The 26,865-nt window shown below is 46.2% G+C and overlaps 1 protein-coding gene across 4 annotated transcripts in view; it reads left to right on the top strand.

Annotated features, from left to right (window-relative positions):
- The window catches only part of PAX5 (paired box 5), a 187,323-nt gene that overhangs the window by 85,946 nt on the left and 74,512 nt on the right, over positions 1-26,865 (top strand). For 3 of the 4 annotated variants that reach the window (XM_088837978.1, XM_088837979.1, XM_088837980.1), the window contains one exon: positions 23,375-23,504. In XM_088837978.1, the coding sequence (XP_088694104.1) occupies positions 23,375-23,504 (130 nt within the window). Of the gene's footprint in view, positions 1-16,004; positions 16,062-23,374; positions 23,505-26,865 lie in introns of all 4 variants that reach the window. The other variant, XM_088837981.1, reaches the window with a different exon arrangement.

Here is a 26,865-nt window from a genome sequence, read left to right as displayed (position 1 = left end):
CAGGAGGTTTGGTTACAGTGAGATTTTTTACATCTTTTCAACTTCAGCACTTCGCACTTCTGGGTGTTGGGGATGAGGACTGGTGGTGGGGCTGCACCTGGAGCTGTGGGAAGGGAGCATTGCTCCCCTGTGGGACACTCCTTTAGGAGATGGTGTATTAATTTTTACAGATTGTTTTCAACTCATCCCCTTATGAACAGCTCCTGGGCGTTAAATTATAGCCTATGGAGTAAATCTGGAGAAAGCCTGTGCTCTCTGTGCCCTGGGGACAGCCCTGTAGATTCTCTGGCTACTAATCTTTTCCTGGGCTTCTGATCCTCTTTGGAAGGGATAGTTAGGTAACCATTTCCCTCCTGTTTTGGCTCTCGGCATAGCTGACATCATTTATTCTTTGTGGTTTGGGAGGTTAGGAACTGACATGCAGAAAGTAGGCTGTGGAGCTTTCAGATTCTTTGGGGACTTGCTTATTGGTAACTAGATTCTCAAGTGTCTCCTGGGGACATCTAGCAGCTCATGTGACTTCCTAATATCCTAAATGGACTTTAACCCCAAAGAGCCCGGTGAGCCTGTGCCCTATATCACCAATACCTTGTTTTCCCTTCTGTTATCCAGTTGACTCATTTTATTCCTTTAGCAGGCCTGTGAATTGGGGACTTTAATTATCTTAATTAAAATTTTTTTTATGTGGACCATTTTTCAAGTGTTTATTGAATTTATTACAATATTGCTTCTTCTTCTTCTTCTTTTTTTTTTTTTAATGTTTTGGTCTTTTGGCTGTGAGGCATGTGGGATCTTAGTTCCCCATCCAGCGATTGAGCCTGCACCCTGTGCATTGGAAGGCAAAGTCTTAACCACTGGATTGCCAGAGAAGTCCCTGTTCTTGTAATTTTATAGATGAGGAAACTGAGGAAGAAAATGACTCAGTAAGTTTCCCAAGGCCTCGCACCCCATGGTGGTGCTGGGATTATAGACAGGCTCTTCTATCTCACTCAAGAGTGACCTAAACAGTTGGACCAGCTGATCTAAAATTTTCAGTAAGAAAGGCTGTGGGCCAATTATTCTAAAATAAAAGTTACTGTTTTTAGGACCTGTTTCCCATATTCGAACAGATTTGTAAATAGCAATCCCTTTTCACAAGCTACTTGCTTTGGTTTTCTTGAGACAGATTTCATCCCAGAAGGTATTAGAAGTGGCATTGATCAAAGCTAGTTGTCCAAAGGGAGTTTTGTTTCTTTTGTTTTTTAATGACAGAGATGGGAGGGACTATATCTGCCCCGAACACCTTCTGGGACACAACTCTTGTGACAGCGCTAAATGGAGAACTCTGGGGTCTCACACATCTCTATATCGGTGTGTTGAAGTGGACCCAAAACAATTTTCCAAGGAAGTTCCTGTCCCTGTGGCAGGCAGCTCTTCTGCTGATCGCTGAAGCTTCAGCCCCAGGTTCCTACCGGGCCCCTCAGTTTTCATAAGAGAATGTCAACTCCCAAGTGGGGCTATACTGAACTGCGGAGCATAGAGGAGCTTCCCTCCTGCCACTTGTTAGAATCAAAAAGCTTCCCATTGTTATTCGACTCAGAGGGAAAAGTATTTAGGGGAGGGCCAGACGTGGTCCCTTCCCTAGCAAGTTCCTAAGTCTCTAGCCCCAGTCTTGACTTTGATGGTGTGGATCGTGTTGTATTTCAGAGTGTGGGTTCTGGAACCAGACTGCCTGGGTTCAGTCCCAGCTCTGTCATCTACCAGCTGCATGGCATTGGGCAGGTTCCTTGGCCTTGCTAAACCTCAGTTTTTTCATCTACAAAATGGGGATGATGAGTACTTGCTTTATAAGACTATGTGAGGTTTCCACACGGCTCCCTGTGCAGTGCAGAGCCCGCTCAAACAGGTCTTACATGGTCTCTGGTGGCTCCAGTTGACTATCATTGGTTCCATTCTATACTTGCCTCTTGCTTTCCTTTCTGCCTTTCCCCGCCTCCTTGTATTCTTTTTTTTTTTTTTTGCTCCACTGTGAGCTGCCTTAAACCTTTTCTGAAAAGTGATGAAGTATGAAAGAACAAGTGAATGAATAAATAAAGTTAATACAGTAATCGCTAATAGGCACACTTGTTTGAATGCTCGTTTATTCTTCTCAAAGTCTTTCATGTATCTTTTCTGATTTTATTATGAAAATTCTCTTGCAGTATTATTTTACTTTGCATCCTTTTACAGAGATCCCTAGGCCTTCTTTTTGGGTATTACATAGCTTGCAAAGATGTGGCTTTTGTGTATATGTGTGAATGTCAAACTAATCCATAAATCCTCAGCATTGTCTTCAGTAGAGTTGAAGTAAGCGAGTAAGATCAACTTGATCTTACCAAGAAGTTCTGAATTTCAAAAGAAATGCTGGGTGGTAAAACTCCAGGCTTGTGTTTTGGAGGCTGAGCTTAGACATTTAAAATGAGGGATAGGAAAGGATGGGAAATGGATTGGAGCTAATGCCTGTGGGATGCTAGGAGCCAGCCAGTTGACACTGGGAAGGATCTGGGCACCTGAGACACCCCTGCTTCTCTGCCAGTGCTCCCCTCTGGAACCACACTCACCTCAGCAGTGTCGCTGGAGAGGTATATTCATTCAGTCATCCTGCAGACAGACCAGATAGCCACCAGACAAGGTGATCCCGTTCATGTCACAGGGAATGGGAAAACAAGGTTGTGAAGCGGTTCAGGTGGGGGTGGTGCAGCTGAGCTGAAGAAGAACATGTGGGTCTGGCTGAGTTGGGGTGAGTGCTAGAGGAGAGTAAGTCCAAGGACAGGAGAGGTTCTGGATGGGAGAACTGAGGGCTGGGTACACAGGAGGCTGCTTGGGAGAGAAGGATCTCTGTTGAGTGGCTAGGACCGAGTCTGGGGTAGAATCGGCTGTGCTGAAGGTAGCTGACCTGCCACGAGAGCCTTCCTGCCTGTTGGCCATGGCCTTTCATGGCAACTGGCACTCCTGTGCCCCCATTGCACTTCGGGGAAAATACCAGCTTCCACTACTGCTAGCAGCATCTCTGCTAAGAGTTCTGCCTCCAATATTAGTATTTGTAACTGCATGATCTAGGTTACAGTTCTGTTAATTGGACATGGGAAATTCACTTCCTCTCCTTGTGCCTTAGTTTCTGAATCTGCACAAAGGAAGAGTAAAAAGTGACAGTACCTCTCTGACTGAGTTGGAGCAAAGTGCAACATAAAAGCTGTCTCAGCATCTAAGCTCAACCTGGCACCCTAGCAGGGGTGTGTAAATGTACCCATGCTGGATCTTCTTCAAGGCCCACCTAGCACATCAGCAGAGGTTTCTGTCCATGGAAGGTGCTGAGAAGTTTCTTGACTGCTTTCCTACCTGTGACCTTGGTTGATTCCTCTTCACCCTTTTGGAATACAAAGGGCAGACAGACAGTCTTATTCCCATCTTGCCAGTGAAACGGTTGAGAGCCAGAAAAAGAAACTTGTTTCAATCCTGCTTGAGCTGAAAGTGCTACTTTTCCTGAAACCTGAGCTCTGATTTGGGCCAGCCTACTTCCCTACAGTGTCCCCTTGAGCAAGTTTCTTCCCACATCAAGCCTCAACTTCCCACTGAAAACTGATGAAAGAGGATACCCCATGCCCCTTCTAGCTCAGATGCTGTATGCCCCTGCAGGTCTGATGCATAAGGGCCTCAGTCCTTCCCTGAGCGGAGGAGTGGGACCAAGGTTTTAGACACACAGGCAGACACAGGAGTCCCAGGAGTTCATGCATCCAGTCGCCAGTTGCTGAGTTTGTTGCCCAGAGACTCGTGCCAGGCAGGCTGGGTGATACAGAAGTATGCAGGGCACCGTTTAAGACAGATGGGGGCCTGAGGGGCCCATGGGCAGAGCCATGAGGCAGCACGTGCTCATTGCCACTTACCTGACCAACACTTTTTATTTTATTCGAAAAAAAGTTTATAGGTAATACATGCAACTGGTAAAAATTTCAGACAATACCAAATGTATATGGATACAGTAAAGTCTCCTCCTGGCTCCTTTTCTCCCTGCCACCTAGTTCCTCTCTTGGGAGGCAGCCACTATTAGCAGTTGCTTCTCTGTTCTTTAGATATTTACATACAATACTTTGATGAGGGTAAGATATATATATATGTGTATTTATGTAGATGTGTATGTATATATATATATATATATATAGTCCTCCCCTCTCATTGTTCCATTTTTGTTCTTTTCCATTAACAATACTGATGATTGTTCTGTATGGATAGACTGCTGCTTCATTCTTTTTAGCAGTTACATAGTATTCCATTATATGGGGTATCATATGTTATTTAACAAGGCTTCTGTTGGTGGCTTCCAACCTTTTTATTTTTCAAAAAAACTCTGCAGTGGGAATTCCCTGGAGGTCCAGTGGTTAGGACTTCATGTTTCCACTGCAGGGGACATAGGTTTGATCCCCGGTCATGCCTAGTTAGGGAACCAAGATCTGGCAAGCCTCAGGGGGTGGCCAAAACAGATGAATAAAAATTTTAAAAACATTTTGAGAGGTTGCAGTGAGCATCATTGTCCGTGTGAGACTATACCTGTAGGATAAACTCCCAGAAGTGGAATGGCTGGACCAGTGTGTGTGCATTGTGAATTTTGAAAGATAGAGACCTTGCTCTCCAAAGACATTTCTCCCTGAAATGAGAAGACCTGTTTTCCCCAAGAGCTCCCTCCCAGTGGAGGACCAGCCCCTTGAATCATTGCTAATCTGATAGATGAAAAAGGGTACATTATGGTTTTAATGGGCTCTTCTCTTGTTATGAGTGAAGTCTGGCTGCTTCTCCTTTTTTAATTTTTACATATATCTTTTTTTGGAGCAATTTTAAATTTACAGAAAAGTTGCAAAGATAGTATAGAAAGTTCCCACATGCTTCTCACCCAGTTCCCCTATAGTTAACGTCATATAACCACAATCCACTTGTCAAAACTAAGAAACTTACGTTGGTACAAGACTAATAACTGAACTCCAGACTTCATTTGGCTCTGAGTGGTTTTCTTATTTTGGCAAGTGTGAGGTCAGTGTGTAAGCTGAAGGTGGCATTTTAGGTGCCAGAGCCAACTACCCCCCAAGAGACTGTTGGGGTCTGAAATTTACATCTTTCCCCATATAGCACAGCACACGGCCCAGGCCTCCCAGTCTGGCAAGGCAGGCTGGACGGAGAAATTACATCATATTGTTTCTCTCAGTTCCTTTGGGTGAAGAGTGTGGTTGTTGTTAAATCCCTGGGTTAGCTCCTTGTTGCTGTTCCATCCTCATGTATTCCAGTGAAGGGAATAGGGTGAGCCAGGCCGTTAGAGGTATGGAACTCCATCAGCTTTCAAAATCCCAGTGATACAAGTAGTACTTCTCTTCCAGTAAAATTAACACATTACAGATAAGACTTAAACTGTTAATAACAGTTCCATTCTCAGTCCCTTCTTCTCCCTCTCAGAGGCAACACTGTGGTTGCCTTAGGGTATATCCTATCAGGACTTTTCTGGAAAGCGTAAACTTTTGAGGGTGCTGCCAGGGATGGCTGGAGATGACGGGGGCAGGTGTAGGGACCCCTCCCCCATGTTCTTTGCTTGGACTCATAAGGAATGTTGATATTCATCCTTCTTGTGCAGACAGCATGTTATACTAACAAGGAGCTTCACAGCTGCCTTGTTTCAGAGCTGTCATAGCAGCTCTGGGAGGTAGGTAGAGGTCATTTTATCATGCTCTTCTTGGAGAGATCAGAGGTAGCTGAGGCCTGCAACCGGTAAGAGGCAGAACTGTACCTGAATTCTCTCCTGTTGTTTCTTGAAGAATATTAGTAGTTGTACCAATAATAACAATGGCAAAGCTTCACCAAGCACTGGTTACTTTGCTCACATTATCTCATTTAACCCTCAGAACACTGTGAGCTGAGTACAGTCATCCCTTGGTATCCTATCCCCAGGGCATTGGATCCAGGTTGCCTCCAAATGCTAAGATCCAGGGACTCTCAAGTCCCTGCAGTTGGTCCTCTGTATCCGTGGATGCAGGACTCACAGATAAGGAGGGCTGCTTGTACAGGTATTATGCTGTCTAGCCGATGAGGAAGTTGGGGCTTAGAGGGGTGAGGCAGCCAGTCTGAGATGCATGGAGTTGGGATTCTCATCCAGCTGTGTCTGCGTCCAGAACCTGCAGGCTCACACTTTGCTCCATTCACCATCCCTCATCTGCGCCTTTCCAGTAGCTCACAGCTGCCTTGCAATACAGCTTAGAGTTTATTGGACATTTTCACTCTATCGCTCACAGATCAGCGGTACCTATGCTTCTATGCCCTTTCCTTTCTTAATTCCCCTGGGTCTGTGTCTCCATTTATCTCACCTTAACCTATTTTCAGGCTCTTGTCATCCACTCCCTACCTGAGCTAAGGATTGTCTCCTCTCATTGCATGTCTTTTGGATATTTCCTGAGCACCTGCTCAGGACAAAACTGATGATCACTGCCCTCATGGAGCTTCCATTCTGCTAGAACAAAGATAGTTTCTGACTTGAGGCCTGGGCGCTTCTCCAGGTCCAAAGCCCCAATTCTCCCCGCACTGGGCTCTGTGCATCCCGCCCTCTTACAGTTTACTGGGACAGTGGTGCGTCCTGTGTCCCCCTCCTCCTGTCACCCTGGGATGTCACTGTAGGCTCTGGGCAGGGCCCCGGCTGCTCCCAGGGATCGTGCGCAGGCGTGATTTACCGCACCTCCCCGCACCACATGTCTTTAAAATTACAGTGCCCATTTCCTGCTGAAATAATTTCCACAAAGAGTGGCTCCTATTACTGCAAGAGGCGTGCAGACGTCATGATTTATTATTATTTATGGTCCCAAGGCCTTGTTTATGCAAGACGGGTTAGGTGCGTGTGATAGAAATGCCATTATGCAAATGACATTGAATGTCCTTACGGCGCCTAAATAATTTTTGTGTTGGACGATTAAACCTCATCTGTTATTGATATGGGCTGCAGTCGGGCTATTACAGAGTCCCAACAGTACTTACTCCCAGTAATGGGAAAATTGAGAGAGAGAGACCAGCACAATTGCCTCAAGTGGGCCGTGATGGTCTGGAAGGAGTAGAACATCTCGGAGGTCCGCGCTGAGGGAGCCTGCAGACTCCTCGGATAAATAAGGAAGGCTGCACCCGGCAATAAATTAAGCCTCGGGTTTGAGGCGGTGCCTTGAAGGATTTGTGGCTTTCCAGTAGCATGATTTAGCTATTTGATTTAGCCAAGGGGCTAGGCAGCCCCACCCTGAATTCCAGGGAAGCCCATGAGCAGGGAGATGCCAGCATGGAGGGGAGGGCACAGGAGGAGGGTGACTGCCCCATGACGGGGCATTCGGTCTGCTGTGCCAGCCTCTCGTTGCCTGCTGCCTGGCCCCTGCGCATAACCGCCTGCCTTCCAGAGTGCACGCGCATTCTCTCTCTCTTGCTCTTTCTCTCTCTCTTTTTTTTGACACAGCTGTGAAGTCCCATTTTGATCAGTGTTGATAGCTTATGAATTCCAAAATTGACAAAATTTACAGAAAAATGAGGATAATCCATCTTCCTTAGCAGCCTGTCAGGAGCTGGCCATACTTCATAATCTCCAATTACAGATGCTATTTTCCGACATTTACATGCAGATATTAGAACCAAATGAAAATGAGAAACAAAGAGAGAATGGAAATGCAGCTATTTATATGTATAAAAGACAAACAGGTAAATTCGAGACATTTAGATTGGATTTGGGGTCCCTTTAGGAGGCTTGGAAAGAGACAGCTTTGAGCACGTGGGGTTTCAGAATAAAATGGTAAGATGCGGGGCCTCTCCAGGCCTGTCCGTGGTCTGGCAGGTTGGGTTAAAAAACGGCTCAAGTCTGCTGGCTCAGCTGGGGATGCTTGACTTGGGTGGGGGCACATGGGACACCCCTCCCCCAGGGTTTTAGGGAGTCCCCTGGGAAGCACCCAGAGCTCATGCTAAGCCATCAAGTACTCAAACATTTCACAAATGAGTGGGTTTAGAACCTTCAGCATTTGTTTTTAAAAATGGTGTGCGTGTGTTGGAGTGGGGAGTGGGGGAGTAGGTAGGAAATGCCACTGGAGTCAACTCCCTCTCTGAGACAAATTTCAAGAAGTTGGCATCTTCTGGTGACCAATTCGTAAAGTCCCCCTGAGTAAAAGATACAGGAGGATACCACTGTTTGTCAGAGGGCTCTGGCCAGGTGCACAGAGGGTTGTACCAATGAACTTTAAAATGCAATATAAATAATAAAATTAATGGAGAGAGAAGGAGTTCTGATATATGGATCATCCACTTCCTTCTCAGCTAATCTGGAGAGAGAGGAGGGCCTGGGAGGAGGCTTTGTAATGAAAATGTTCTTCCCATAAAATTGAAGGGAGAACAGCCTTGTTGCCCTCGCAGCTGTATGTGGCACTGGCTTCTGGAAAGCTGGGGATATTAATTAGCAGTGCTTTGGATTAAACTCTTCCAACCATGTCGGATGGTATGATTTTTTTTTCTCTTTGTGAGCTTGACACGGATGGCAGGGAAGAATCTGCCTGGGTTTTCCCAGCTTCCTGTTATTACTGAACTTTTCTTTTTATGTGGGGGAATCAAACCTCTTCCTCTCCTGGAAATGAAAATGAGAGATTTCAGGGTTTTCCTGGGCAGTTGGGCAGAGAGAGGGTGTTCTGTTGGAGCAGGCAGAGGAGGTGGAGAGAGTTGGATGGGGAGATGGGAACATCTCTGCCTTTGGCTTGAAAGCTTTTGTTTATTTGTGGGAAGCCTCTTTCTAGCCAGCAATTTTATATTATTTGAAGTTTGATTTGTGGTTGAGAGGAGAAGGAAATAAAACCAGGAGGCTAAATTTAACGTATGTATGTATGGACGTGTGTGTGTGTGTGTGTGTGTGTGTGTGTGTATCTGAGAGAGAAAGGAATTGTTAAAAACCAAGCTCAAACCAAGCCTTCAGAAGTATGTTTACATGTCCAGTCTCAAGGCCAATGGCTTGTTTGCTTAAATAAATTGTAGGTATTAGCACAAAGAATGGTTATTATGCTTTCTTTCCAGGTATGAAATGCAGGATTCATGAAATTAACACATGACTGCAAAATGCAAACATATTTCTAATAATTAAAAACAAAGGCTCTTAACTTAATCTTCATAAAGACGCGAATAAACAGAAACACCATTGTTATTGTGCTAGTTTTGTCTCTATTATTTACATAATAGTATTAATTTGCACAGAAAAGCTTCGGCCTAAGCCTAGTGTCTCCTTCCTTTTGTTTCTCATTTTTCTAAAACCAGAATGTATCCTTCAGTAAAGAACGCAGCACTTGAACCGAGCAGTCTGATGCCTGATTTTTCTCTTAATAGTGCAATGTTAGTTTTTGTTTCTTTCTGTTATTTCCCACTCATATGAAGATTATTCGCTAACGCCAACATCAGTCTGAGCACGGCTGTCCTCTGAGTTTATCATTTAGGCTGCCCTCTGAGACGAAGTGGGGAGAGTAAAGGATGAAGTTCCTACCATTGCTGGCTGAACCCACCTGGAAACATTTCATACTGGAGGTCATTCTTGAGCCGGGATGAGAAGGGGTGGAGAGACAAGATTGGAGGAGAGGAAGGGAAAGGGTGCTTGGGGAGGAGGAATGGGCTTGTCACAGGTGGAGGATCATGAAGCCTGTGAAGATGCTTCTGGATTGGCAGTCGGTCTCCCTGTCCTGGGCCCTGTGGCATCGTGGGGAAGAACACTGACTGTGGGATCCGACAGGACTTGAGTCTAACCCCGCGTGCAGCTCCCTCCACTCTCTGTCCTCAGCTTTCCCATCCAGACCAGGATTGGGTTGATGAAGGTGGTGTCTAGTGGAGTTCAGGATCTCAGGCTTGAAGTCGCACTGCTGTGGGGTGATTCAGGCACATGATTTTGGTCCCTTGTGCCTCATTTTCATCCTCTGTAAACTGGGAGTAATAATACTTACCCACAGGGTCATTGTGAGCTTCCCTGGTGGCTCAGATGGTAAAGCATCTGCCTGCAATGCGGGAGACCTGGGTTCAATCCCTGGGTTGGGAATATCTCCTGGAGAAGGAAACGGAAACCCACTCCAGTACTCTTGCCTGGAGAATCCCACGGATGGAGGAGCCTGGTAGGCTACAGTCCATGGGGTTGCTAAGAGTCGGACACGACTGAGCGACTTCACTTCACTCATAGGGTCATTGTAAGGGTTAAATAATGGGTTTTAACACCTAGAGGGCATCCCGGTGGCTCAGCAGTGAAGAATCCCCCTGCAATGCAGGAGACCCAGGTTCGATCCCTGGATTGGGAAGATCCCCTGGACAAGGGCATGGCAGCCCACTTCAGTATTCTTGCCTGGAGAGTCTCGTGGACAGAGGAGCCTGGCGGGCTATAGTCCATAGGGTCACAGAGTCAGACACAACTGAGCACGCACGCACGCTTACTCACGCTAACACCTAGAACAGTAGCTGGTGTGTAGTAAGCATCGAACAAATATGAGTACTCCTGACCTATCCTGTGTCTGAGGGTTTAGGTCAGAGATGCTAGAATCGTCTGAGTTGGAGTCTGAATTAGCTGTGAGACCTGGTTCTCTCAGCCTTCTTTTTCTGGCATTTCTCTTGGCGGTGTCTGTTTGGCTGTAGCAGACCTTGGTGACAGAGGGAATGCCCTCCCGAGACTGCCTGTTTGCCTTTTCAGAATGTTGCCTGATAGAAGGTTCTTCCTGATGGGGAACAGAAGGGGCAGAGAAATTACCTTTGACCTGAGGAGTGTGCATTTATATGTGTGTGTGCGCACGCGCACACACGCATGTCACCCCTCAGCAATGTCAGGGCAGTGGTGGTGGGGGAGGGCATCTAAGCTCCCCTCCTGGTCTCCACCCTATTAATCTTGCACTACAGAGGGAAGTCTTCTGTTTCTTTACAGCCACAGGGATAGCCTTTCTGTCTTCTTGAAGTTGGGAAATAAATCCAGAAGAAAGTGAGCTATGAGCATCCTGGGAGGTCCCCCACTCCGGTACCAGGTACTTAAGGATGGAGGACATCCCTTTGCATGCCCCCTTTCAGGCCCCTTGGTAGTCAAGAGGCATTCCTTTGGTGGTAATAAGCCTCCCTGCCCTTCTCCCTTCCCTGTAACAGCCAGGCCCCACCATGAATTGCCTGGAAGAAGTTGGAATTTGGCTGCTCTGAGATCAGTTCAGTTCAGTTCAGTCGCTCAGCCATGTCCGACTCTCCGCGACCCCATGAATCACAGCACGCCAGGCCTCCCTGTCCATCACCAACTCCCGGAGTTCACCCAAACTCATGTCCACAGAGTTGGTGATGCCATCCAGCCATCTCATTCTCGGTCGTCCCCTTCTCCTCCCGCCCCTAACCTTTCCCAGCATCAGAGTCTTCCAGTGAGTCAACTCGTCACATGAGGTGGCCAAAGTATTGCAGTTTCAGCTTTAGCATCCATCCTTCCAATGAACACCCAGGATTGATCTCCTTTAGAATGGACTGGTTGGATCTCCTTGCAGTACAAGGGACTCTCAAGAGTCTTCTCCAACACCACTGTTCAAAAGCATCAATTCTTCTGTGATCAGCTTTCTTCACAGTCCAACTCTCACATCCATACATGACCACGGGAAAAACCATAGCCTTGACTAGACGGACCTTGGTTGGCAAAGTAATGTCTCTGCTTTTTAATATACTATCTAGGTTGGTCATAACTTTCCTTCCAAGGAGTAAGTGTCTTTTAATTTCATGGCTGCAGTCAGCATCCGCAGTGATTTTGGAGCCCAAAAAAATAAAATCTGACACTGTTTCCACTGTTTCCCCATCTATTTCCCATGAAGTGATGGGACCAGATGCCATGATCTTTGTTTTCTGAATGTTGAGCTTCAAGCCAAACTTTTCACTCTCCTCTTTCACTTTCATCAAGAGGCTTTTGAGTTCCTCTTCACTTTCTGCCATAAGGGTAGTGTCATCTGCATATCTGAGGTTATTGATATTTCTCTCGGCAATCTTGATTCCAGCTTGTGCTTCTTCCAGCCCAGCGTTCCTCATGATGTACTCTGCATATAAGTTAAATAAGCAAGGTGACAATATACAGCCTTGACGTACTCCTTTTCCTATTTGGAACCAGTCTGTTGTTCCATGTACAGTTCTGACTGTTGCTTCCTGACCTGCATACAGGTTTCTCAAGAGGCAGGACAGGTGGTCTTTGTTTTTGGAAATCTCCCTCCTCTTTGCTACATCAAGATCTGGATGGCAGAGTCTGAGCAGACCCTGGCAATTCCCAAGGAGGGAGTCCTCCTCTCCCTCCTCCACCCAGTTCCCTCCCACTGTGTTTTCTTATCATTCAGGAAGCCTTGGCTGCTGGGTCCTGGCTCTCGTCCTCCAAAAGTGGAGCTCTGTGCTCCAAGCATTGTCATTTCTTCTCTTGCATTTGGGAGGACAAGAGCCAGAATGCTCCAAGCCCAGGGCCTTCTCTCTCTGCTCATCTTAACAGATTTCTTGAGGTTCAGGGTGGACCCCAGAATCTTTTGTTCCTTTCCTCTCTCCCTGCTCAGCTTCATTCGGGATATGTCCTGCCCAGCCTACTGGCCCAAATCATACTGCCTGGAGGTGCCTCCTCATCTCGGAGGGAAAACAGATACAATGTCAAATGACTGGGATCAAGTTCAGTCGCTCAGTTGTGTCCAACTCTTTGCAACTCCATGGACTGCAGCACATCAGGCTTCCCTGTCCATCACCAACTCCAGGAGCTTGCTTAAACTCATGTCCATTGAGTTGGTGATGCCATCAAATCATCCTCTGTTGTCCCCTTCTCCTCCTGCCTTCAATCTTTCCCAGCATCAGCATCTTTTCCAGTGAGTCAGTTCTTTGTATCAAGTGGCCAAAGTATTGGAACATCAGTTTCAGCATCAGTCCTTCCAGTGAATATTCAGGACTGATTTCCTTTAGGATGGACTGGTTTGATCTCCTTGCTGTCCAAGAGACTTCCAAGAATCTTCTCTGATACAACAGTTCAAAAGCATCAGTTCTTCAGCTCTCAGCTTTCTTTATAGTCCAACTCTCACATCCATACATGACCACTGGAAAAACCATAGCCTTAACTAGACAGACCTTTGTTGGCAAAGTAATGTCTCTGCTTTTTAATATGCTGTCTAGGTTGGTCATAACTTTCCTTCCAAGGAGTAAGCGTCTTTTAATTTCATGGCTGCAGTCACCATCTGCAGTGATTTTGGAGCCCCCCAAAATAAAGTCAGCCACTATTTCCACTGTTTCCCCATCTATTTGCCATGAAGTGATGGGACTAGATGCCATGATCTTAGTTTTTTGAATGTTGAGTTTTGAGCCAACTTTTTCACTCTCCTCTTTCACTTTCATCAAGAAGTGATAAATATCCCAAACACAGGGTGGTGAAAATCCTGGGGGAATTCAGAGAAGAAAATTATTTATTTCAACCAAAAAGACTTATGGAAGAGATGGCATTGGAACTGGGCCTTAGAGAACAGTGATTTGGACTGGGATGAGGATGGAAAACAGAGGGAACAGAGGCACCGAGTGGAGTGACTGGGGTGCTCAGGAATTAGGACCAGTGTGGTGTGGCTGGAGTCGTGGGTAGAGTTTTGGAAGTAGGTAGATCTGAGTTGAAATTGGAAAAGCAGGTTGGGATTTGGATTGGGGCCTGTATGGTTTGGGTCAACATTACCTGGAGTCAGTGAGGAGCCAGGGACGGTTTACAAGCACAGAGCACTCCCTTACAAATAGCATACTGGTTAGGGGTGGGAGAAAATGAATACTTCAAAACAGTCCTATACAAAATCACTTTCCATTTCATGTGAGCTTGTGGTGAGTTCTGCATTGACTGTGAGAACGGCATGAGTTAACCAGGAGATGAGGTGACAAGAAAAGCAGAAGCAAGCTGCTTATGCTGTGAGAGGACATTTGTTGGAACTGGGGCCCCAGAGAGCACACTCAAGACCAACGTGGGGAGGCCTTAGCACTTTGTGGTAGCCAGAGCTGTGTGGCCACCAAGCGGCTGCCTCAGGAAGTAGGGAGTTTCCTATCACCAGTGAGTTTTGAACATCAGCTGAAGATCAATCTCCATAACTCCCGAGCTCCCTTGTGTCCTGAGATTTAGTTCACTGAGATTCTCTAGGGCTTCTCTGATGGCTCAGCAGGTAAGGAATCCTCCTACAGTGCTGAAGATGGAGGAGTTGCGGATTCTATCCCTGGGCCAGAAGAAATGGCAACCCACTCAGTATTCTTGCCTGAAAAATCCCATGGACAGAGGAGCCTGGTGGGCTCCAGTCCATAGGATCACAAAGAATTGGACATGATTGAGCAACTGGGCACGCGCACACACACACACACACACACACACACACACACACACACAAGTTTCTCTAAGTGGCCATGGTGGGAGAAGGGGGCCTCCAGATGAGTCAGTGCTAGAAAATTTCTCTGGGACAGAAACCAGAATATCTGATTTCATTCTCCTCCTTGGGCTTTCCCTTCTGTCCCCACCACCTGTGTGTCTGGGGATGGGCTGGAGGGACGCCTGGCACACTGTAAATGGAATAGGAAGAGATGAGTCAGTTAAACCTTGCAAATCTCTTCTTGGAAGCCCCTTGATTCCACTGCAGACCATGTTGACCAAGTCATGGACACAATTCTGGGGAACCACATGAATGATGAGTGTGTCTCATTCATGCCTAGGGTACTTTCTGATGAATCAAAGCACTTTTCTGTCACTTACTGTCTCAGTGACCCTGGGAAGCACCTCAGATGCTGTTGGCAGAGCCAGGCCATGGTACCTGTCCCAGTTCATTTGGTTCCACAGGCATTTATGTCACATCTGTTCAGAGCTGGGCATTGGGCCAGGAGCTGCTGTCACAAAGATGAGGGAGACACAGCCCTATCCTCATGAAATTCACACTGTGGTTGGGGAATGAGGGCCCTTAGATAATGAAGTATACAATACAGTGTTAAGCGCAGCTGTAGGGATGTGCGTGCACTTTGGGGTTCTAGGAACACACGAGGGGGAAATCCAGGAGGGCTTTCTGGAAGAGTGAGGCCATTCAGAATTCTTGGCAGTTCTTCCCCTCTGATAATACTGGCAGTAGCACTTCGTAGATTATGGAGTACTTTTGCAGGCGTCATTCATCATCCCTCCATTCAGCAGACATTTCTTTTTCAAGTTTGATTCATCTTCTCTTTGGTTTAGTGGAGATAGAATGCTGAAAGTTTATTGTTTTTTTGTGTTTCTTTTTTTCTTTTTTAAAATTAAACTTTTTAGTTTGAAATAATTGTAGATTTTCATGCAGTGCTAAGAAATAATGCAGAGGGATCCCATATACCCTTATTCAGTTTCCTCCAATGATAACATCTGGTAAAATCACACTGGGATATCGATGTTGATAAACTCACTGGGATACTGGCCATGAAGACTACAAAAAGACAAGAACAAAAAGGTCTGCCCTCAGGAGTTGACATTCTTATCACTTCCTGTATGCCTGGTCATGACCCTGTGCGTGGTCATGTATCCCCACGTTGAAGATGAGAAAAGGAGCCAGGAATGTGAGGTGCCTGGCCTGGCTCCGCACTGCACGAACCTTGCCTGTGGCAGACTCGAGCCCTGTCCTCCTGTCCGCAGAACTGGCGGGCTCCCTCAGCCACACTCCTGCCTGTCGTCAGGCCGGGCCCTGGGGACACACCTCCCCTGCTCCAGCTTCTGTCCTCCTCTGGATAGGTGCATAGTTGAGTAGGTGTCTGGTCCCTCAGGTGGGGGAGCGGTTGGCCTGGCTCTGGCCCGTCTCCCAAGGGCCGCCCCGGGCCCAGCGGTGGACCTGGAGGACTCAGAAGGTGCTGGGGAAGCCTTGCGGTGGCCCCAGTGGCCAGCTGAGGCCGCAGCCCCGCAGCCTCTCCCCCTGCGCTGCCCTGCTTCGCGCGGCCCTCCTTCTCACGTGTCTGTGTTTCTTTTCTCCTCCATGCTATGGCAGTGGTGCCCCGTGCTGATGAGACAATACTTGGTGCAGCCCCAGGCAGTCCTTTTCCAGGTAATTTCCTAGGGACCCAAATGACACCAAGCACACACCTCCCTGGGGCACGTGCCGCCTCGAGTCCCTGCTAAGAGTCCATGACCTTTCCTGCTGCCTAGTTTCCGAAGTATGATCCCTCTCCTTACCCTTCGATTCTTCACAGTCGCCCCGGCAGACAAGCGGCAGAGGGTTAGACTTAAATCTCATTTTATTAATGAGGAAAATAAGGCTCAGAGAACTGGCCCGGCTTGCCTGAGGTCACACAGGTGAGACAGAGGCAGGCCTGGGGCAGGAACCCTGTGTTATTGTTCCTAGTTCCCTGTTCTTTCTACTGCGGGATCAACAGCTTTATTTTATGCAGATAAAAATTAGCTAAGGAAGTCCATTCCCCTCCCTCAATCCGTTTTTCCAGGTTAGAAAAGATAACCCTGAACATCCTTCTGGCGCAGACATTTGAGAGTGCAAGACTGTCATTTGGAGCATGGTATCTGAGAGGAGGTGCCTACCTGGTTGGACTTGAACTCGAGGCCTCCTAGGGGTCTAGGGCAGTAGGTGGAGAAGTTTTTTTTTTTTCCTCAATAGATATTTTATCAATCAAGATGCAAATACTAAAAACGTGGAGCCCACTCATCTAAACCATGCTTGACAAATGATTGCCTATCTTTTTTTAACTTTTTATTTTATATTAGTGTATAGTTGATTGTGTTGTGTTATTGACTGTATTCCAATGCAAAATCTGTTCAGTTCAGTCGCTCAGTCATGTCCGACTCTTTGTGACCCCATGAACTGCAACACGCCAGGCTTCCCTGTCCATCAAAACAAAAGGTTTAAAAAAATAAATTAAGTCACATGAGGAGAGACTTTTCTCAAAAAAAAAATATATTGTGTTAGTTTCAGGTATACAGCAGAGTGATTCAGTCACACATACACATGTATCTATTCTTTTTCAAGTTCTTTTCCCATTTAGGTTGTTACATTATATTGAGCAGAATTCCCTGTGCTCAAGGATAGGGTAGGTCCTTGTTGGTTATGCATTTTAAATATAACAATGTGTACATGTCAATCTCAAACTCCCAATCTATCCTTCCACCCCACCCTTACCCCCTTGGTAACCATAAATTCATTCTCTAAATCTGTAAGTCTGTTTCTGTTTTGTGAATAAATTCATTTGTATCAGTTTTTTAGATTCCACACATAAGTGATATACAGTATTTGTCTTTCTCTGTCTGACTTACTATACTCAGTGTGACAATTTGTAGGTCCACCCGTGTTGCAGCAAATGGCATTATGTTGTTGTTTTTAATGGCTGAATAATATTCCATTGTATGTATGTACCACATCCTCCTTATTCGTTTGTCGATAGACATTTAGATTGCTTCTATTGTTGTAAACAGTGCTGCAATGAACACTAGGAGGCAGGCACCCTTTCAAACTTTTTCTCCAGATACATGCCCAGGAGGGAGATTGCTGGGTCCTATGGTAACTCTATTTTTAGTTTTTTAAGGAATCTCCATACTGTTCTTCATTGTAGCCATACCAGTTTACATTCCCACCAACAGTGTAGGAGGTTCCCCTTTTCTTTATACCTTCTCGAGCATTTATTGTTTGCAGATGTTTTGATGATGGCCATTCTAACTGGTGTGAGGTGATGTCTGATTGTAGTTTTGACTTGCGTTTCTCTAATAATGAGGGGCATTGAACATCTTTGCATGTAAGCAGGCAGAGAAGTTTTTACCCCAGTTGGTTCCTTTGGAGTGGACCCTTTGGGACTTGCTGTTGTTATTCAGTCTCTAAGTCATGTCTGATTCTTTGCAACCCCATGGACTTTAACATGCCAGGCTTCCCTGTCCTTCACTATCTCCTGGAGTTTGCTTAAACTCACGTCCATTGAGTCAGTGATGCCAACCATCCCATCCCTTGTCGCTCCCTTCTCCTCCTGCCCTCAATCTTTCCCAGCATCAGGATCTTTTCCAGTGAGTCAGCTCTTCACATCAGGTGGCCAGAATATTGGAGCATCAGCATCAGTCCTTCCAATGAATATTCAGGGTTGATTTCTTTTAGGATTGACTGGTTTGATTTCCTTGCAGTCCAAGGGACTCTCAAGAGTCTCCTGGCACCACAGTTCAAAAGTATCAATTCTTTGGCGCTCAGTCTTCTTTATGGTCCAACTCTCACATCCATGCTTGACTATTGGAAAAACCATAACTTTGACTATATGGACTTGTGACTTGCTGACCTCAGTTTATTTTCTTTCCTGGGTCATAGTCAAGAACAGAACCAAGGAGCCCTAATGGGAAGGGAGCAGAAGCACAAAATCCACAAAAAGAACTCCAAAAACTTGTAGAAGTAGGAATGCGGAAAACAACTGTTGCCTGTAGATGTTGGTGGCTTGACAGCCAATGGAGGGAGGGTTGGGGGGCCAGTGGAGGGAGGGTGAGGGGGGCTATGTTCCCAAGGGCATAGGTGCACCAACACAGCCCCACTGCTCAGCCCTCAGCTTTCCAAATAGCTCTGAGATATGGAAATAGATGCCACTGTTACCAGGAAAAGAGGCTCCAATCACGGGTTTCCTCTTTTCTTGTCTTTCTCTCTCCTGATCATCCCTCCTGTCTTTCCTTTTCTGTCGTTCTTTCTACCTCTCCCAGCCTCCACTTTCAAAAAGGACTTGAAGTATCCTGCAAAATAAACAATGACCTATATCTACATTAGCTAATGCTGAAAAAGTTCAGAAATTATGCAGAGGAAAGACTAAGATCATTCTACAAGGTGCCAGCAATGATACACTTGTGGTGACTAAGCTCTGAATTTGACTAAGCTTCCTGGCAACTAAGGCAAAGAAGGATATGAAGAGTTTCCAATGTCCCTGTAGTAATTTTATTTTTTTGGGGGTAATGAATTATAGAAGACATTGACATCGAATTTGAATGTTCTAATGGGAGTGTCTCTAGAGGATTTTTGTTTGGTTTGGTTTTTTAAGTTCTTTGTATGGCTGTTTTCTTTTATTGCCTCTAATCAATGTTGAATGCCTGATATTCTGTCCCAGAACAATGAAGTCACTTCCTCAGGGACTATACCTCATGGTAGACAAAGACATTGTCTTCTGGTCACCTGACTTGATGAGGGGTAGAAGTGAGAGGTTAGCATATTATTTCGAGCTCTTGTTCAAACCCTCCCCAGTTAATTTTTGGATTTTGTGGTGAATATCATGCTCCTGGATCATGCATTCATTCATTCAACAAACACTTAGGGGGCTCTCAGGGCTATTTCCTGCTCTGTGCTCTCAAGGCAACCTGGAGGGAGATAGACAAAGAGCCATTATACATGGTGGGAAGTATGATAATAGAGGTCTGTGCAAAATGACAACAATTATGGAAACATAGACAAGGGAATCGTGATTTCTTTGTAGGAATGTGGGGTCCAGGGATGGCTGCACCAAGAAGTTGACATTTGAACTGGGTCTTGTGAGTTTAAGTGGCTGAGTAAGGTGCACTTTCCAGGCAGAGGTAGGACAGTTCCTGGAGTGACTGAGGAGTAACCAGTGGAGCGAGGGTCCAGGTGCCCCAGGAGATGGGGGAGAAGGCAGTTGCCTCAAAAAATCACAGGCGGTTCAGTGGGACAGAGAATGGTGAGAAATTGGCGAATAATCATAAAGCAAATGAAATGACAGCATCCCCTGGCTCATGCAGGAGCAGAGCAGGAGCTATAGAATCCCACCAAAGGAGAGAGATTGGGCTCAAGCCCTGTGAGCAGGAGGTGGTGGGAGGCACACGTGGCAAAGGGCAGTGACAGCTGGTTTATGAATCCAGCTGTCTTCTCAGCCCCAGCTCTTTAGGGAAGTTCATTGCACCTTCTGGCAACCACTGGTGGTTGAGCAACTGGATTTTTGGATCTCCCACTGCATGTCTTACACAAGCTGAAGATTTTGTGTCTGGAAGAGATGATTCAAACCCAACTGCTGAAGTGACTGAACAAAACTTGATACTGAATTTACTGACTAAAACAGAATCAAATAACAAAAAGTCTCTTCCATCTGGATATTAAATATGTTAAGAGGCAGGATTGACCATCCTCTGATCATTTTCTTAAACCCAGGTTGGTTATGCGTTCTTGGGAAATAGAGGCTTTCCCTTGTGGACGCAGCTGCCCAGCCCGGAGTCTAGGAAGGGGGCAGACCTGGTAGTGGGGTGGGGAGGGGCGCAGGGGTGCTACTCTTAGCCAAGATGCTGCCTGGCTCTCCTGAGGCTAAGGGTCACTCATTCATTTGTTCATCCAAGTGTTCACTGTGCAGGCTCTTCAGAGTCTAATCCCAGCTTGTCTACTTTTTCATCTGGACCTCTTCCTCCTGCAACTATTGACACGTGCCTTGTTTTTGGATCACTCCCATCTCACCTCTGAGCTTTCTTTCAGCTCTACTCAGCTTGGGGGTCAGGGATTGCTCAGGTCCAGGATAAATAGCAGCTTGCCCAAGAAACATTTCCTTACCACTTCCTTTGCTGTGTCAATGAATGGCTGTGTGCCCTTGTCCCTGTTGGATGGAGCTTCAGGACCATATGTCTTTTCCCTTGAGATGTGTGGATGAAGGTCAGAGAGCACATTTGTTCCTCACATGCCATCCTGCACACACAGAAAAGCTCAATAAACACTAAACATGCACTATGCTCAGACCTCTACTAGGACACAGGAACCTAGGGAGATGATAGGCACTGTTCCCATCCCAGGATCTCAGAAACCCCAGAGACCCCCACAGAGGCAATTTGACCTCCTGGTTTTGCACGTAGCAATGCACTGAAGGAGGGCCTCCAATGAGCTTTACATCCTAATTTTTTAAGCAAATTAGGAGGCTAATGCACGAACAAGTCCCATTCTGTTCTGGATAAAGTCTAGACAGTGACCTTTTCTCAATGGCTTCCCGCTGCCTGGAATGAAGATTGCTGGGTGAGACCTACAGCAAGAAATATATTGTCATCTCTACCTAGTATACACATATCCACTTACATCGAAACAAAGAATGATGAAGCAGGATTTACTTTTGCTCTGTGAGAGACTCTTCTGTTCTAGTCAACTCTGTTTTCCATTTTAAAGTTTAGTACTAGCACAGTTACTTCCTACCTGTTGAAGGGTTAGGACACAGTATGAAAATCATGAGGGTAGTTGTCAAGATTTTGGAGTCAGATGGACCCAGGTTTGCATCCTGGCTCTGGCACCTAGAAGCTGTGTGACATTAGGCAAACACTTTCCTCCTACGTTAGAAGTCTCAGTTTCTTCATCTGTACAATAGGAACAATGTAGACCCTACTACATGGGGGTAAGTGTGAGGATTAAATGGGATAACACAGATGAAAGCTCTTGGCTTATAGTAAGTGATAAGTGTGAGCTTTGACATAGTTGTGAATATTATTATGGTTCTTATTGTCCTGGTGCCACTGTGGACTCCTGCTTCCTGGGGAGTGGTAGTCAGAAAGGACTTCCTGGAGGAAGAGGCATTGAAGCAAGGCAGAGGGTTGGCCAGGAGTCACTACTGTCCTCACGGTGACTAGGAACTCTGTGTGAGCATCCCAGGGGCATACATTTTCTTTTCTATGAAGGGCAGACTTGTTCCCAAGTCTGGACCGTGTTAGATGCTTTTGCCTTTCACATTTAGGTCTCTAATCCACCCAGAATTGATTTTTGTGTCTGGTGTAAAGTAAAGACCCAATTTCTTTTTTCCCTCCTTGTTTCTGAATGGATAACTGGTCCCCCTGCACTGTTTATTAGAGTCTCATCCTTCCATGCTGATTTGTACATCACCTCTCTCATATATCAGGGTTTCATACATGCACAGATCAGTTTCTGGACTCGATTCTGTTTCACTGGTCTGTTTATCCATGCCTGTGCCAGTCCCATGCTGTCTTAATTACTGCAGCTTTATAGTGATTCCTGATGTCAGGGAGGCCTGTTACCATCTTGTCCTTCTCCTGTAGAAGCCCCTGGGCTGGCTCCGGGCCTATGCTCTTCTCTACACGTTGCAGAATCAGCCTCTGCTGGAGACAGGTGCAAAGTCCCGGGAGCTCTGGACAAGAATCCATCTCAGGGTGCCTGGGCCTGCAGTACCTCCTGGACGCACGGCTACCACCCACTGTGCTCAGCATTTGAGCTCCCTGGAACTACTTTCTAATTCATTTGCAGAGAAAAGCACCAGGGATATGCCCGAGTCTTCGTCTGCTCTGCCTGCCACTTGCCCAGTGACTCCTCTGGTTTCCCTCCCAATGACTCAGTCCTTATCATCCTACCCAGGAAGCCTGCAAACTCCTTTCAGCAGACTGCTTGTTTCCTTGTCCTTGTCCGCTAAGGACATAACCCTGGACAGACAGAAAGGCATCATCCATTGGCAATGCCAGGGTAATGGAGGAGACTCCCTGCACCAGAGCTTGGCACAGCCAAATTCTTTGGCTTGGGTATCTGTAAATAATTTCTTTACCTGAAGATAGGCCTGGGATTGAAATGGGAAATGGGAGGAAGAGGCCTGTCACTCTTGCTGTAGTTTTTCCTGGAGTGGGAAGACCCATGTTGGCAGCTTCACAACCTTTCCAGAGACCATTCTGACAGTGGTGCCAAGAAAGTGACACATCACAAGCTCTGGTTTCATGCAATGGCTTAAAGAAAAGAGCATGACTAATGGGCCAAGTGTACATGATTGGTGTGGACTTGGTAAATCATTTTTCAGCATACTGGTGTTTACATGCGTCCATAATTCAAAAACATTTGCTTTGATATGATGGTTTTGGGGTGAGAGTTTATGGTGAACCATCCCCTGTTGACCCTGGGCAAAGCCCTCCTCCCCTTGGGTCTCAGTTTCCTCCTCTGTGAAATGAGGATTTCAACTGGGTGATGATCCAAATTCCTTTTAACCCTCGTTTTTGTGATTTTACACTTGTGGTTTAAGAGCACAGAAATGAGAAACTTTCCTTTCGATCCTCTTGGCTACAAGATTCATGTTTCTGCCTTGCTTTGGTTATAGATGCCTTCCTCCTTGCATAGAGGAGGTTGGTTGTCCCTGGCTGGCTGGGGCTGAGGGAAGAGAACCTACAGGCCATAAAGAAGCAAGGTTTGAATTCTCGTGAAGCTGCACTGAATCTTGTCTACCTCCTCACTTGGGGAGATGTCCTGATTCTGGATACCTGTCTTGTTCTGTCGAGCTGAATGTGTCCTCTCAATTCTGGGGATCCATGAGCCCCCCAGGAGCCTTGGTGCTGGTATGGGGTAGCTGGCTGAGCCCAAAACGTGGCACTGGTATTTGGCTGGAGTGCTTTGGAACCTCCATGCTGAGACATCTGTCTTGTTTCCTCTTTCAGACTGCCGACTATTCCACCATGGCCTCTCTTGCAGGAGGGCTGGATGACATGAAGGCCAACCTGACCAGTCCCACCCCTGCTGACATCGGGAGCAGTGTGCCTGGGCCGCAGTCCTACCCCATTGTGACAGGTGAGGCACCTGGGGTGTGGTGGGGCAGGGGGTGAGTGGCAGGGAGAGTGATGACAAAAACGGCTTCTTGGTGCTTTGGGGCTTGACAGGGGCCATCTTTCTTTTCATGAGGTTCTGGAACAGGTCGGGGGACTGAGACATGGCTGTAGATGCTCTGATAGGGCCAGAGGAGAGCAGGAAGCAAATGGGCAGTGGGCTGGGGGTGGATGGGGCAGGGAAGCCTTACATCAAGGGGCTGGGTGATTTCGGGGCCCCTGGGACTGGGACTGAAGTGTTCAGATGGCTGGGATTTAGCTGTCTGGGCGAAAGGCAGTCCTGGTGGCCTCAGCCAATAGGGTGAGTGGGATTCCTGGTAGATCGCTGCCAGGAGTTTCAGGTTTCTAGGTGGAGTCAAGAAGGACGGGAGGTTTAGACTACCTTTCTCAAAGACCAGTTGCTTGAGCTGTCAGTGTGAAGATGAAGCGTGTGAACCCTGGAGGCATGCTGCTGGATTTGAACTTGCAGTAGCTGTGTATTCTTGAGGAAGTTAAATAATTCTGGCCTTTCAGGTGGTTTTTTCATCTGTAAAATGGTGCTACCATGGTGTTGCTGTGAGAATTAAATGCTGCACGCACATGAGCTGCTTAGACTCTGGTCTAGTGCACACAAGCACCCAATAGAGTGTGATTATTACTCCTTGTGAGGTGGCTGGTCACATCAGGCTCACCGCTATGTAAGGGGCTGGACCAGAAGGGTGGGACAGGCAGACACCCCGCCCTACTCCAGCAGCACTGGGCTAATATGGATGGACAGACTCAGCCACCAACTCCGGGAAGATGTCTGACTGAACAGGCAAGAGGCAGTCTTGGGTATTGAACAGATGGTGGGGGGCTGGGGGCACTGGGATGAGAGCCTAAGGTAGTGGGATGTCCCTGTAGGCCGATACACGAGACACAGGAAGCAGTGACAGAGACAGGGGTTCTTAGAAATGTGAGTGGGCTGTGGTTGCATCAGGGCTGGATCTGGGTTAGAGCTTTAGGGAAAGAGCTGGATGAGGCAGGCTCTCTCCCAGCCTCATGGAGGCTCCAGGCTCTGAGTCTGGAGTTCGTGGGGCTCAGGTGAGAGTAGCCAGGGCTCTTTTTGCAGATCCGGGTACCATGTGGAGATCACTTAAAAGGCAAGAGTATCTTGGTCCCCTGTCTGCCTGAAATGGGGCCAGAGCCTGGAGGGCAGCTGAGCCTGCAAGGGATGGGGGTGTCAGTAACGGAGCAAGGATCTATGGAGAACCTCAGTCATGAGGTTCATTCTTTTACTAACATCACAGGTGTCCCATGAATCCTCCCCCTTGGGGTCATGAGGGTCTGTGACAAGATCTCTGACAGCATCCCCATTTTATAGATGCAGAAACCAAGTCTCAGGGATAGGAAGTATAAAGGGGAAGGGAGAGAGGTAGAGCCAGCCTTCATAGTCTCCTGGGTCCTTATTCTTTTCAAAGAAGTACAAATAATTGGATAGGTAGGATTGATAAAGTAGAAAGAAGCCTGGACTAGTTAATAATAAGTCACTTTATCTAGTAGTTATGGAGTTCCAGACACTCTGTAAGATGAACTCATTTTACCCTTGGAGGTGGGTACTGTTATATCAGATCAATTTCTTAAAAGGCCTGGGGCAATTAAGTAGCTTGCCAGAAATCACAGCTAGTGAGTAGCAGAGATAAAATTGAAGACCTGGTGGGTACAGCCAGCCACTCTACCACACAGATAACCTGGGGCTAATCCTAGCGCCCTCACTTCCCTGCTGTGACTTTGGTCCTGGTCTCTCAGGGCCCTTGTGAGGATCATGTGAGATCCCTGCGGGGCCTGCTCTGCAGATGGAGGGTTTGTTATTGGGTTTGGTGTTCATGGGTTTAGGCTGATCACAGGAAGACATATTCTACCACCTGCCCAAGCCTATTTAGATGGAAAGTAATCCAGTAAACGTTGAGACTGTGGTTGTATTTCTGAGACTCTTATATATTGATGTGGCAAACTGGTGGTCAGTTTCCCAAGGGCTAACCTAACCCACAGATTAGAACCATATCTAAAATCAGATATGGTTAGTTGGGCCCACATAGGACTTCTTATAAATTTGAGTCAACATTAAAAATTTTTTTAATCTGCATCTCTGGCTCTCTTGAAAAATCAGATCTGGCCACACTGGGGGGTATTCCTACGTGGTCGTGGAAGGTGGAGGATGAGTGGCAGCAGCCCCTCAAGACAGGGCCTCCACCCACCTGCTTTCTCATTATCTTACAAGCCTAATCTGGAAAGGAATTTGAGTTGAAAACCCTTGATGCAGAAAGTCAGTGCTAAAAGCTAGCTGAGTGCTTTAGCTGTTCAGGGTCTGCAGAAGGCCAGTCTGAATGTGAGCTGAGTCTTTAGGTTAAACCCTTGACCAAAGATTTGTTTGTATTTTGATCTATTTTAAAGTCACATCATAGAGCAGAAAATGGATACTAACATAAATATCTCCATACCTAAGTCAGGATTACACCTAATGTTGAACTATTAAAATTATTCTAATTATAAATATATAACACATATACAATAGTATAATATTATAAATTATACCATTATAATTTATAACCATTAGCTTTCTTGTAAGTAAACAATAGCTAGCTAGAAAAATAAAATAGGGGAAAACATTAACAACAGCACCAAAAGAAAAAAAGAGAATGCTGAGGAATAAACTTAACATTAAAACTCCACTAAAGGGTATAGAAGAGTAAATGGAGGGACTTCCCTGGTGGTTCAGTGGCTGAGACTCTTTGCTCCCAATACAGGGAGCTTGGGTTCAATCATTGGTCAGGGAACTAGATCCCACTTGCCACAACAAAGGTAGAAGGTCCTGCATGCTGCAACTAAGACCCGGTGCAGCCTAAATAAATAAATATTTTAAAAAAATAAATGGAGAGCTACAGCTTGTTCTTAGATAGGAGGACTCAACACCATGAAGATGTCAGTTCCCCTAAAGCATTCTATTAATTCAAAGCATTTTCAATCAAAATGTCAACAGAACTTAAGACTTGCCAAAATGACACTAATTACTAGACACTCAAGGGTAGCTAGAAAAATTCTGAAATAAAAAAGTGAATAAAACAGCATATTTTAAAATTTTATGATAAAGTTACATACTAACTGAAAATGAAGCAAACAGAAAAATGGAACAGCACACAGAGTTCAGATCAGTTGTCATTGCACCATGTGCTCAGCCATGTCTAACTCTTTGGGTGTTTATAGATACAATGTTTCAAATCAGTAGAGGAAATATAAATCATTCAGTTAATGGTGTTGGGACAATTGGCCTGTTGGATCCATACCTCACTCTCTGTATCAAAATAAAT

This window comes from Moschus berezovskii, chromosome 7 (genome assembly GCF_049115385.1).
Source record: "Moschus berezovskii isolate FMDL1 chromosome 7, NW_MosBer_1.0, whole genome shotgun sequence".
In the NCBI taxonomy this organism is placed as follows: Eukaryota; Metazoa; Chordata; class Mammalia; order Artiodactyla; family Moschidae; genus Moschus; species Moschus berezovskii.
Note: the sequence above shows the minus strand (reverse complement) of the source record. Positions and strands in the feature narration are given on the sequence as shown.